The sequence below is a fragment of the Alligator sinensis genome, unplaced genomic scaffold, assembly GCF_000455745.1.
Source record: "Alligator sinensis unplaced genomic scaffold, ASM45574v1 scaffold29_2, whole genome shotgun sequence".
Classification (NCBI taxonomy): Eukaryota; Metazoa; Chordata; order Crocodylia; family Alligatoridae; genus Alligator; species Alligator sinensis.
Genome location: NW_005842194.1, coordinates 676,902 through 689,928, shown reverse-complemented (window position 1 = coordinate 689,928; position 13,027 = coordinate 676,902). Strand labels below are relative to the sequence as shown.

The following is a 13,027-nucleotide window of genomic DNA, read 5'->3' as shown; positions in this document are numbered from 1 at the left end:
TCCCTACACTGCTTACCTTTTGAGTGGCATGTCTACCTCTGGGGCAGTCAGCAGAGATGGTGGCCTTGGCTAGGGATAAGCCTTGCTCAGGTAGGGATAAGCAGTTACAGCACCTCTGGGAGTGTCTGGGTTGGGGCTGGAGCCGAAGGTAAGCAGTGGGGGGAGGAGGGCAGACTGTGTGGCCTCCCCAGCACTACCCTCTCCCCCACACCCCCACTGCCACTCATCTCCTCCCCTACCACATGAGCCACCCTGGTTCAGAGCTGGCAGTGGCATGGCTCTAGCGTTGATCCTGAGCCACGACCCAAAGCCAGAGCTGAACCACCACCTACCCCTTGAATTGCCTCAAAAGAGGAGCCTTCCCCCCCCCCCCCCCCCCCCCCCCCCCCCCCCCATGGTGATTGGGGGTGTGGGGACCTCATCTTGTATTTGAGTACATATGGCACATTGAAGGATAAGACTTCTAAACTTCTTCCAGGGAGTGATGTGCTTCCTGCCATTATCTTCAGTGCACTGCTTTTCCCACTGTTTTCCTGAATGCTGCATTTTCCCTAGTCCTGTGTCTGAGGGACAAAAATAAGTCTTTGGTCCGCTGTCATTGACTTAAACTTAATGCAGCCAAATGAACATATTAAAGAGATGTAGCAAAATATTGCTATTTTTTTAAGTATTTGTAGTCTAGTAGTTAAATGTTACTGTGTGAATAAAAAAAAATTCTGATACAAATATGGCTTAAAATTACTAAGTGGTGTGGGTGTATACATGTAGAGTAATAGCTGGGGAAATTGCATCCAGTAATTGAGTGGTTCAAATTTTTTACGTGTAGGCTCAATTGGCAGAACAAGAAAGAGAAATAAAGGAGCTGGCATCGCATTTGGAAGTCCTCGCTAGTGAGAAGGTACTGTGGGAATCATGTGTTACATCCAGTGGATTAGTGGTTATATTAATTTGCTTTAAAAAGACGAGTTTGTTTATGTGGGGATTCCATGAAATGTGTAAAAGTAATTTTTAAAATTCACCAAAAATAAGTGGACTTTTTTTTTTGCAATATATGGAGAATTCTAGTTTGATATCTCAAAAGAATAGTGAGGCATTCAGGTATAGTTTCATAATTAATTATATCCATAAATATTTGTTTAAACTGTTCCTGGTTTTGTCCTATTTTGTTATATTTAGGTAAAGATAGACGCATTCTGTCACATCCTTATGGCTTTCCCCAATTACTACAAATAGCCAAGTAGAAAACAGACTTACAGATGTAACAAAGATTACTTAATTGCAGCTAAAACAGTAGACAGTTCCTCATCCATGAGGGAATTAAGATGCACAAAACTGTAACAGATTTTCAAATAAGTGCTTGAAAATTAATTGATATTTGAGAGAGTTAGATTTCTAATCGAATTCAGAACTTGTCTGATTAAAGAGAGCTCTGCCAAAATATTAAAGATTATGTTCTGTTGCATTTTCTTGGCTGCTACCTGAAAGCTTTTCGTGTATGTATTTTTTTTCATGCATTACAGTGTTTTATTCATGGAGATTGCACGGCTTTGTGAAAAGCGAGTGTAAACATCTTTTTAAAAAAAAAAAGGAATAGTGTGTTGTATGAACAGTCCTGAAGAGAGCATGTATTCAACCTAGCCACATCCACAGTAGTTTCAGTATATACTAAAGTAGTTGGCAAATAAAAATAAATTATTGACTGATTTTAAAAAAAAAAAAAAAAAAAAAAAAGGTCAGCCTAAGTGCTTTTGAGGTTTGTAGGCTCTGAAATATCAGAGTTTAACTATTATGTATTGCATTTTCCATAACAAAGGAATAACAGAACGCTTGGATGGAATTCTTTTTTAAATGCATCTGTACCGTATTTTTCTGATTCATAGGAAAGCTTAAGTAAAAGTCAGGATTTTGTAAAACTGTTTAGCTGGAGGGTATCATTTAAACAGCATACATAAGGAGAAGTGCAACTGTAATAATATTGTATGAAGCTTATAAAAGCTTGTAATGTAAATATCTATAAATTTGCTAGACACGATTCTATGGAAGTATCAAAGTGTTCTGCTAGACTGGAACCATGATTTAAAAGGTTAAGTACAGTACAGTAAACAACTTTTCAATTTATACTCCATTATCAGTGTTTGTTTATAAATGTCACTAAACATAGCATGCTAAAAATGTTCATTTGCAATCTCTTCAAACCTATAAAATTACTTAGTTTCTATTTTATTTACATACTTATATAGCCTTTGATTTTTTTTCCTTTTTTTTTTTTAAAATTGCTCCCTATCCTAACTGTCCAGTTTATGGCAAAGACTGTTTTATAGCACCTTTAAAAAGACTTTGATCTGCATTCCATTTTTAATCTTGGGTGACGCTGGAATTAAAGTAGTATATACTGCCATATTTTCAGTACAGAAAAATTCATATTGCAGAAGAAATCTGTAAGAATATGGGACACTGGTTCTCAGGCTTTTAGCCACTGAACTGTTTGCATACTGAGCTACTAATAAAAGCTACCAGGAACAATGATTAAGGGTTTACAAACACACGCAGTACACATTTCAAAACAGAAACTTTGCAGTTTCATTAAATTTTTGGAGTACTTCATTATTCCAGTAATCCTTGCATTTTGTTATATGCAATTTAACTCAAAGTTAGTGGGCCCTGTATTACCTTCCATTGCAAAGTCAATTTTTCCCTTGAAAAGTAGTCATTTAGCAGTCCCTCGATTTTGAGGATGATCTCTACCACTGCTTGTTGGTAGATCTTGAAGAGACTTAAGAGTCCAGTCCTTCAGCCACAGATCCTTCTGCAGAAGTTACAAGTCTTTTCTTCAGGGTAGAATAGGTGGTAGGCTGGGATTTCTCTCCTTTTCCCTCCTTCAGTGCACTCTCTTCTCTGTTTTGAGGGCAAGTTGTGGGCAAAGACTGCAGGTCCCTGAAGTGGGCTGCCACTTGGTTGAGTTTGCATTACCTTTGGAGTTAGTTAGCAGCCAGATGTTCATGCTCTTATGGCATTCCACCATAAGAAGCTAGGCTTCAGGCCATAGATTCAAAGGAGCTGCCCGTAAGAAGCTGCCTAGAAAAGAAGTTGATTTATATATTTATTTAGTATTTTAATGCCTTTAGTGAATATTAAGCAAGAACTCCAAAGAAAATTTTAACACTATCTTTATGCTTTTAAAGACTATACTCTTTTTAAAATCACTTTATGAATTACTCTTTAAAATTTGCCATCCAGTTTGTTGTATATAGCCTATGTCTGATGAATCTTGATGTATACACCATCTTCTACCTGACCCACTAGTGGAACACAATGCAAATGTAACTCAGTTTCTTCTCATATACTTCATTTCCCTCTCTATACATCATTAGTATGGCGGAGCCACACAGCTGCTTTATTGTTGGCACTTGCCAAATCCTCATCCTGGGTGCACAGATTTGCTGCATATGTGAGGAGGTGGTCAGCAGTCTGTGGGTGCATCACCACACTCGCATATTGGACTGTCCTTTAAACTGATCTTATAGTGTGGCATTAAAGCATCCAGCTCCAGAGTAAATCCTGTTTAGTTGAGTCCATAAGTTGCAGGGGAGCTCATACCCGGGTAGATAGGGTTACTTATGAAGCATTTGAAATGAAAATCAGTCTCATCTCACTTCTTGTAGTGGTGTTTAAGTGCTCATAGACTGCTGCTCCCACTTCTGCACTGTTGCAATGGTACCTGCATCTCCTGTCTGAATGAGGTCCTTGACTTCAGTCGTGTATGTACTGGTTACTCCAAGACTTCATGAAGCAGGTACTCCTGGCTTTGTTGGGCACACTGACAAGACCTAGAGTTGCCTTCTGTCGTCTTAGTTGGGGGGAGAGTGTCCCTGATGGTACTGGTAGCATGTCGACAGAAGTATGCTACATAATCCATTACTGTTCTCATTGCTGAGTTGTGCATATACTTGTGCAAATTGTAATAACTGCTATATTGGGTTAGATCAAAGATCTATCTAGCCCACTGTACTATCTCTACAGAGGAAAAGTATTAGAAATAGGACATATGTAGAACAGTCCATTTCCTGTCATGACCTCCTAGCTGCCAGCAGTCAGGGGCTTTGGTATGTCCTGAGCTTGAAGCTATACCCTTAACTGTTGTGTTTAACAACTGCTAATGGACTTGTGCATCAAGTAATTTTTATATATGCCACTGCCCTCAAGATAAGTGTATAAAACACATTTTTTAAATACATTTTTAAAGCATTAAGGATAGCAACCTGGCACAAGTGAACATCCTGATAAATAACAAATCAGTAGGGCTGTAGGAAGCTTCGGTCGCTGATTCGGCAGAGGTTCAACCCGATTGGGTGGCTGAATCTCCAAATCCAAATTGAATCAGGAGACCCTTTAATCTCTCTGAATCAAATTGGAGAGATTTGGAAAGATTCCATGATTTGGACATAGACAGCTTTAAAATGTTTTTTCTACACACCTCAAGGTACTAGGCTGCTTGTAAATGCTGAGATGGTGGGGCAGATAGTGTCCCACAGGAGCACATGCACTCAGCAGCAGACCTGGAAGTGGACTAGAAGCACTTCTGAGGCCGCCAGGGAGCATGTGGGGGACCCCCCCCCGACTCAGCGACTGGTGCCTCCTGGGTCTGGCTGGGGCACCCAGGGTTCTCCCCGTGGCCAATCGCTGGGGTGGGGGGAGGTGAGGCCCCCTCAGTGCTCTTGGCGGCAGACCCGGAAGTGGACCAGAAGTACCTCTGGTCCACTTCTGCGTTGGCTGCCACGAGTACGCAGGGGGGCCCCCCATGCTCCTTTGGAACACTCCATGCACCCTACCATTGCAGCATTCATGAGCCAGGCCTGGTGCCTCAAGGTATGAGTAAAAAAAAAAAAAAAAAAAAAAAGAAAACATTTAAAGCTGTGTCTATGGCCTAATTGCCGATTCTCTAAATCGGTATCGAATCTTCAGATTCGGCCGAATCAAATCGGGACAGTGATCTGAATCAACGAATTGAATCACTATTTTCAGTTCGGGCTGAATCTGAATTGAATATGGTCCATTTTGCACACCCCTACAAACCAGTATATATATATTTTTTCCCCCCATTCAAGATGAGAAATTTTGGAAGGAAATGTTTTAATTTCAGGTTTTATAAGGTGGTTATAAAGAAAATTGGACTAATTTTTAAAATTATGGAAAAGCTCAGCGTTTAAACTCTATCAGTGCACTGATTTACAGTAGTGAAAGAATAATGATTTTACCATTGTATTCACAAAGCTTTCCTGGACTGCAGGGGTCAAAATTTCTTTCCTGTCTATTTATGGAAGGGTGGGGAGGAGGGTGACTAGGATTATCATCTTCACCCAAAGGTGCATCTCAAGCCGGTCCAGAGAGGTGATACTCCCCCTCTATGTGACTTTTTGGTCAGGCCGCAGTTGGAGTACTGCATCCAGTACTGGGTGCCGCACTTCAAAAGGGATGTGGCCAGCCTGGAGAGGGTTCAGAGGAGGGCCACCCGCTTGGTGAGAGGGCAGCAGGACAGGCCCTACGAGGAGAGACTGAAGGACCTGAACCTGTTCAGCCTCAGCAAGAGGAGGCTGTGGGGGGACCTGGTGGCTGTCTACAAGCTCATCAGGGGGGATCAACAGCAAATAGGCAGAGCTCTTTTCTCCTCAGCACCACCTGGGGTGACGAGGAACAATGGTCATAAGCTGATGGAGAATAGGTTTAGGTTGGAGATCAGAAGGCAATATTTTACAGTTAGGGTGGCCAAAATCTGGAACCAACTTCCCAGGGAAGTGGTCCTCGCCCCTACCTTGGGCATATTCAAGAGGAGGTTGGACGATCTCCTGTCTGGGGTCTTGTGAACCCAGCATTCATTCCTGCCTGTGGCAGGGCGTCAGGCTAGATGATGTTTAGGTCCCTCCTGACCCTAGCTACTATGAAACTCATCCCTCTTTTTAGGTCTATGCAACCAGGCCACGTCTGAGTCTTGCATATTCTTTCTGTGTGTTTTCTCTAAAATGTATCTTTTCTTGTCTGTTCATGCAAGTAAAATGCTTGTGTAATTACTCATTTTTTATCTTGTTAACTTCAGTCTCCTTTTTCTGGCCATAGTACATGCAATCTTACCTCACTTCTGTCTTCCCAAAATGTTGCTGAAAAGATCAGCTGCCTAACCTGTCGCTTTGATCATGTTGCTCTTTTCTTTTTGCATTCCTCTGCTGACTCTCACTACTCTACTCTACTTTACTTTATCTAACATAAGTGACTTGTCTTGATCTTTTTTTTTTATTTTTTTTTTCCCCCCAGCCTTTCCCCATTGTACATAATATCTCATTCACAGTTGATGCCAGCTTCTCCCTCAGCTCAGCCTGTGATCTAGACTTTTAAATGCTTGCTTTTTACATATCCAAAAGAGCATTTTATGCTTTCTTCCATGTCCCGTACAGTTTGGATGATCTTCCTGTAATCATCTGCAAACTAACTTATTCTCTTTTTCTCATATTATCTACTAAAAGTTTAACAGTGGTTAGGTTGTTTGTATGTTTACTATGCTGATCAATAATATGTCATTGTTTGTAATGATGTCTTGCTATCTGTCTGGTGGTTGTTTTTTTTTTGGGTTTTTTTAGATTTAACAGGACCTAGCACATGAGGATCTTGGCTTTTAGGTGCTACATTACAAACATTAATACTAATAACAGCTGGAAGTGTCAACATTATTAGATCATTAGTCATTGGGATAACAACTGAGGAACAATTTTGTGGTGTTAATCTGATTTATTTGGAGTATAATATTTCAGTAAATAATTCTCAAAAGAACTTTGCCTTTAAAGAGGATGAGACTAAAGAAAAGAAAATCTCTGTTTAATTATGGGCTACCTATTTGGGTAGGGCATTTTTACCTGCTTTTTAAAACAGATTAGTTATTCTTTCTCTTCCTCTTTTAAATAGCTTCATCTGGCACACCTGTAAGTGATTACTGTAGTATATTATTTCATTTATAAATATGGAAGTGTATATTCAGTAGGATTAGCTTTGTTGCAAAGGCAAAATGCAACTCTTACTCTTTGGCCTCCGGTAGACATTCAGTTAAAGGCATGGTGGGATCTGAACTGCAGTCCCAAAAATCATGCCTCCTACATGGCATATGTAGTTGTAGGATGTGGGATTAGATCCCATGGTGTCCCCATGCCCTTGGCTCAGATGCACTCCTACAGCTAGGAGCATGGGTCAGGGTCATCTGATTGGGACTTCCAGCTGTGAGAGTGCTTGGAACCCTTGGCTCTGTGCTCCTGCAGCTGGAAGCCCAGCCAGCTTATTGGACTTTTAGCAGGAAGCACATCTGAGCCCTTGGGGCTGGCCACACGTTCATCAGGAACCAGCCAGAAAGTTGGCACGATGGGTACCAGCCACAAAGTTATTACACATTTTTTGTGTAATAACTTTGTGGCATATTCCCTGTTTTATCTTGTCATTAATTGAATGAATGGGTGGTCAGGTTACTACTTAAGATGCGATTTCCTGGTCAATCATGTCTTAAGTATAACGTCTTCCAGGGACCATTTTGTTTGAACTGTTTTCTTTCCTCTTTTGCATGGAATGAGTTGAGTAAAGGCTCATGCACCTTAAATTATTCCATCTCTTAATGGAAGTGAGAGCTTTTCATCCCAGTGGGATTAAACCTCAGCTGGGTGAAATCAGGGTAGGTCCATTCAAGTCAACCAAGGTATTCATGCACAGGCAAAGAATACAGCTCATTATATATTTTGTAAAACTTTTTGCTTACTTGTGTTGCATGCAGAATGTATTACATCAAGCCTAAAAATGATTTCTGCATTTTCTTTGAAGGTGTGTTCCTCTGTGAGACAAATAAGAGATGAATAGGAATTTTTTTGATAAACAGGAGTTTTTCCCAGTTATGTCAGCCTAGTCAAGTGATGTAAAGAGGATCAGAACATAGATAGTACTTGAAATATTTTTAGAGAGAGATTATGTTTCTAATACAGCTTAATATTTATTTCTAATAGATTTAGAACATTTGATATGGCTCTATAGATTGATTGCATAATTAAATTTATTATTTTAGGAACTTGGAAGGAGACCAGATAATCAGGCTGGAAGGATCACAGAAGGACAGATTTCTCAGCAGATGTTGCATTTTCGCAACCCATATTCAGAGGAGAGTGGATCTCTTCCTGCAGTCCCAAGTAGACTACCAGTACTGCAGTATGGAAATCCCTATGTAACCCAGGAAACAAGAGGTCAGAACAAATGTATTTTCCTCCCCTTTTTGTTTACAGTTTCAAAAGAAATATGCCAATTTCTTAAATTAGAGAGAAGATTAGACAGTTGTTAACCTATACAATGTTTATAAGATACAGTTGGATTAACAAATAGGCTGTAATAGGCTCAAATCACTTTGAGGTAGACTTTCAAAAATGGTGTGTGGAAAATTGTACATTCATATCAGTGTTTGTTCTAGTTGTAGATTCTGGTTCTTATGTTTTATTTTTTGGTCATGATCTCCTGTTTTCACTAAATCAAAACTAAAAATATTTTAAAGTTTTGATTTAAATTGAATAGCTGTTCTAAGTATATTGAACAGAATGCTTATAAATACATTCAGAGTTTTGTTCTTCTGGTTTCTATTTCAGTTGGAGCAGATGGTGCTTTTTACCCTGATGAAATCCAAAGGCCACCTGTAAGAACATCTTCCTCTTGGGAACTGGAAAATAACGTAGTCTGTAGTCAGCCTTCTCGCAACCTTAGTCGTCCTGATGGTTTGGAAGACCCTGAGGATAGCAATGTACGTTATCTTTTGCATTCTTTTATTTACCACTAGCTACCCTTACTAGTGAATAACCAAGAACAGAAAAGCTTAGATATAACCGTCTGCTAAAAATTCGAAAGCACTTAAGTATTTCTAAAATATGAAACTTTTTGTAATTGAAAAAATGAGTGCTCATTAGGGAAGAGAAAAAAAGTACAGCAAGTGATAAAATATACTTCCCAATTCAGAGCAACCTCTTGAATGTTATTACTTAATGTTATATGGCATCAGTTTGTTAATGCTTTTACTATATAAAGAGAGACTAATTGATGTTTCAGCCTATAGCTACACTTGTGTGGGTAAACATTGCACAAAGTTGTCTGCATATGCAGCGTTTTAAAAAAAAAGTTTCACTAGTATGTGAAAAATTCATTTAAATTGAAGACAAAAGCTTGATGGATTTTGATACAAGTCGTTTTTAATAAAATTTTAAAGTTAAGTGTAACATACATTTATGGAGGCAGCTTTCCAAAAGAGAGATCTAAAGAAATACTTAAATGTTTTGAGACAGTTTAAGCTATTAAAAATTACGTAGAGCCATTTGTATGTTCTCTTAAACAGGATAAAAGTAGTATTGCTGGCTAAGTTCCTTTCGTAGCATTTCATATCTCTTTATATATTCTAAGAATGTTTGCTGATTTTTTTTAAATGTTTTTTTTTAAGCTCAGATTTTTTTGTGTAAAAAGAAAAATAGTATTAATGAATTGGTGCATGCAGAAAGCCATACCGCGTGATTTCATTTGAACAATCTTACTGTTTTCGTATTTTAGATACTCTTGCTATTTCAAGTAATATTTAACAAGAAATACTTTTTTTTTTTCCAAAGTATTGTGCTCTTTGCAAGTACAGCGGTATCATGACCTGTTTCTCATTTAGTCTAGTTTGCCACATTTAATTGCTATTAACCTTTGCAGAAACTGATCAGTGTTCAGACAGGCATGATTTTAGCCCTAGTGCTCAGCACCTATAATGGAGAAAAATGTATTTCTTCCTCCTGCCTTTTGCCCCCTATGTCCATTACTGTGAATAATTAGGGAAACTGTCAGAACTTTTGCAACCTATTTAAGGTCTGGAATATGAGCTTGGTGCTGTTGCCCACCTTTACTTCACATTTTGCATATTTAATCTGATCATTCTTGGCACGGACATTACACATGACAAGCTCTTCACCACTTTAGTCATCTGCTGCAGTTTAATTAGCAGAGTGTTCTTTCTGATCTATGTGCTTTCCCCTTTTGCAAACCCAAGAGAAACAGTGCTAGAGTCTTGTGCTCGTTTGCTGACACAGCTTAGATTTTGTAATGAGATGGAAGGAACCTAATAGTCTCATAGGAACCAGGTTTTGGTAAGCGGAGTTCTGTTTCAAGAAGGTAGTTCTTGTCTTCATAACACATACTGTTTTAATATATAATAAGAAATTATCTTAATGTTCTGTGGAAGTCAAGTAAGAATAACTAGTTTTCAAACAAAAGAAGGGGGAGCGTGTGTGTGTGTGTGTGAGAGAGAGAGATAATTCTCTCTATATAGAAATACGTTGCAAAACTTTCCGGGGAGACTTTAAGAAATAAATGAAACAGTACTAATATAAGATTTAACAAGGTTCAATGACATGGGAAGATTTCCACATAGGTAGTGGGGTAGCATAAAACCCTCTTTGCCACAACTTGAGCTGCAGACAGGAGGATTCATCCATCTACTCATTCATTCATTCAATTTATAGTCCAAAAAAAAAAAAAAAAAAAAAAAAAAGCCCAGGAAACAGTATGATGCAATCCCATAAGATGATTTGAAACCCCCCCCAAGGCAAATTGTAGGTTTCATTTTGTAAAGATAGTAGAAGAGAGTGGGTATTATGGAATTTTGTTTGATTGCAAGAAGTCACACCACCACGTTATGAACTTCTGTCTGGGTCCTCCAATCCTACTACAAAACTCCTTGAGAGAAGAAAGCAAAAAGGTTAGGAAGGGATTGAAGTACTTTAATATTAAATGATGAATGTCCATTTTGGCAATACTCCAGGTAAGGTATGCATAGACTTATAGACAAGTATAGGATCTAAGTTCATGGTCAAAGATAACAGATTTTTGTGACATGAGTTCAAAGTTAATATTTACCCTTCCACCCCTAGAAGAGGTGGAATAAGTGACCAAAATAATTGAAATACCACACATCCTGCAAATGTGACTCCAGTAAGGTTTTTTTTAAAATTCAAGGTGTATATACTAGAGAGGTACACCAATAGATCAGTCCGATATCGGATAGGCACTGATATAAAGAAAATTGACTATATCAGAAATTGGCCTGATATAGCTGATAATTTTGCTGATAAATGCCTGTGCGTGCAGCCGCAGTACAGCATGCAGGCAATGAGGAGCAGAGCCTGGCAGCATGCAGCTAGTAAGTCTGTTGTGGTGGAAGGGTCTTGCAAGGCCTGATCAATGCCCCCCACAGTGAGAGAGGGAGTGGGGCTGGGGTAGGTGCTGCCCAGCTGGGTCATGGTGGATTTAGGACAGAGCCCTGGCTTGTCCAGGTGGCGTGGGGAGGGGGTGGGAAGCAGCTCCTGCCGCTTATTCGGTGGCTTATCCAGCAGCTATTGCCACTGCTCCTGCCGCTCGTCCGGGAGTGCATGCTGCGGAGGGAGGGGGCGTGTGCCTCTGGATCTGGGTGGGCTGCAGCTGGGGTCGGGGGCTGTCCTGTGCTGTTCTCGGGGCAGGTAGCGGCAGTGCTGGGAGGGGGCTACGGCGAAATTTGGGGTGGTGTAACCCCCCCCTGAAGCCCCCTTCCCGGTGCCACTGCCGCCCACCCTGAGTGCAGTGCTGCAGCCTGCCCAGCACAGATCCATTCCCCCTCTCTTCCCCTCCCCACCCCCGGCAACCCCCAGACGAGCCGCGGCTCCGTCCCATGCTCACCCTGCTCTGGCTGGGCAGCACTTACCCCAGTCCCACTCTCCCTCACTGCAGGGACCTTGATCTCCTCCCCCCTCCCCTTTTACCACAACAGACTTACCATCTGCACGCAGCCGCATTGGAAATCTGATTGGTATTGGCCGATATGCCTCCTTAAAAATTGGCTATTGGTATCTGCCCCCAAAATGTTTATTGGTGCACCCCTAGTATATACGTGTTCCTTTTATACATCACACACAACATTAGCAGATTACTAAGATCGCAAAGTCAGGTCTTCACAAGTTAAAAAATATCACATTTGAGGCTGTGTGAGAAACTTGTTCAGCCTACTTGTTGCATGTGCATTATGATACAGTCTTTAATTACTGTATACAAGATGAATTTCTTTTCCCCCAAATTGGCATGGAGCAGGGGAAAGCCCCTTGTCTTATACTCGCATACAAGGAAATCTCACTAAATACATTTTCATATAATTAAACTGGTGCCAAAAGTAGCATATGCTCAGCAAAGGAAACCAACTGTGAAGTTAATTAAATGCAGCCAACACTGAGCATGACAATAAAACACATGGACCACATAGGGCAAACAAGCTGATGGGAACCTACCACAAGGTGTGTTGTTTTTTTTTTTTTTGTTTGTTTTTTTTGTTTTTTTCCCTATGTTTTTAGGGTGAGTGGTTTTGTTTGTTTGTTTGTTTTTTTTGTTTTTTTTTTTTTTTTAAGGAAAATTTTTCATGTTCCAAGTCAAGTCAGCCAAATCTCTTCCAAATCCATGAGTCATTCAAGAACCAAATCTGGCTCTACTACCGGCAAACATCTTCCACCTCTGCCTGGGGGTTCAGGTGCTTCCAAATCCTTTGGCAGGCATCCTACGTGCAGGCCCAAGCCCGGAAGCATGGCATTCGGATGCCTCTGAGTTTGGCTTGTCTTTGGCCATATGGAGCAAGCTAGGGAGGGGCCCCCATTTCTGTAAAGTAGGCATGTAGCAAAGATCCTCCCACTGGAAGCTGGCCAGCAGGAAGCTAACTATGAAGCTCTCATAGGGAGTCCAGTCTACAAGCAGACAAGAGTGCAGCCCTCCACTACACAGTGCCATTTTAATTGCATTACCTCGGTCAGAGTATTTCCCTTGCCAGGTAATAGAAACCTACAATTACTGCAGCCTATTGTATCTGAATAAGATATATGGTAGTGCCCATTGAGTGCAGTCTACCTCAGCACTGACTCTTTCAGGTCATGGTAAGCCATGCATTTTTACTTCCTCTTTACTCCCACAGCTGAGCTGCACCTCT

General features: G+C 40.4%; 1 protein-coding gene across 2 annotated transcripts in view; it reads left to right on the top strand.

The window, feature by feature from the left end:
- TAX1BP1 (Tax1 binding protein 1) overlaps window positions 1-13,027 on the top strand; it is an 83,871-nt gene that overhangs the window by 60,003 nt on the left and 10,841 nt on the right. For both annotated transcript variants that reach the window (XM_014521232.2, XM_014521233.2), the window contains 3 exons: window positions 827-898; window positions 8,087-8,261; window positions 8,655-8,806. In XM_014521232.2, the coding sequence (XP_014376718.1) occupies window positions 827-898; window positions 8,087-8,261; window positions 8,655-8,806 (399 nt within the window). The remainder of the gene's footprint in view (window positions 1-826; window positions 899-8,086; window positions 8,262-8,654; window positions 8,807-13,027) is intronic.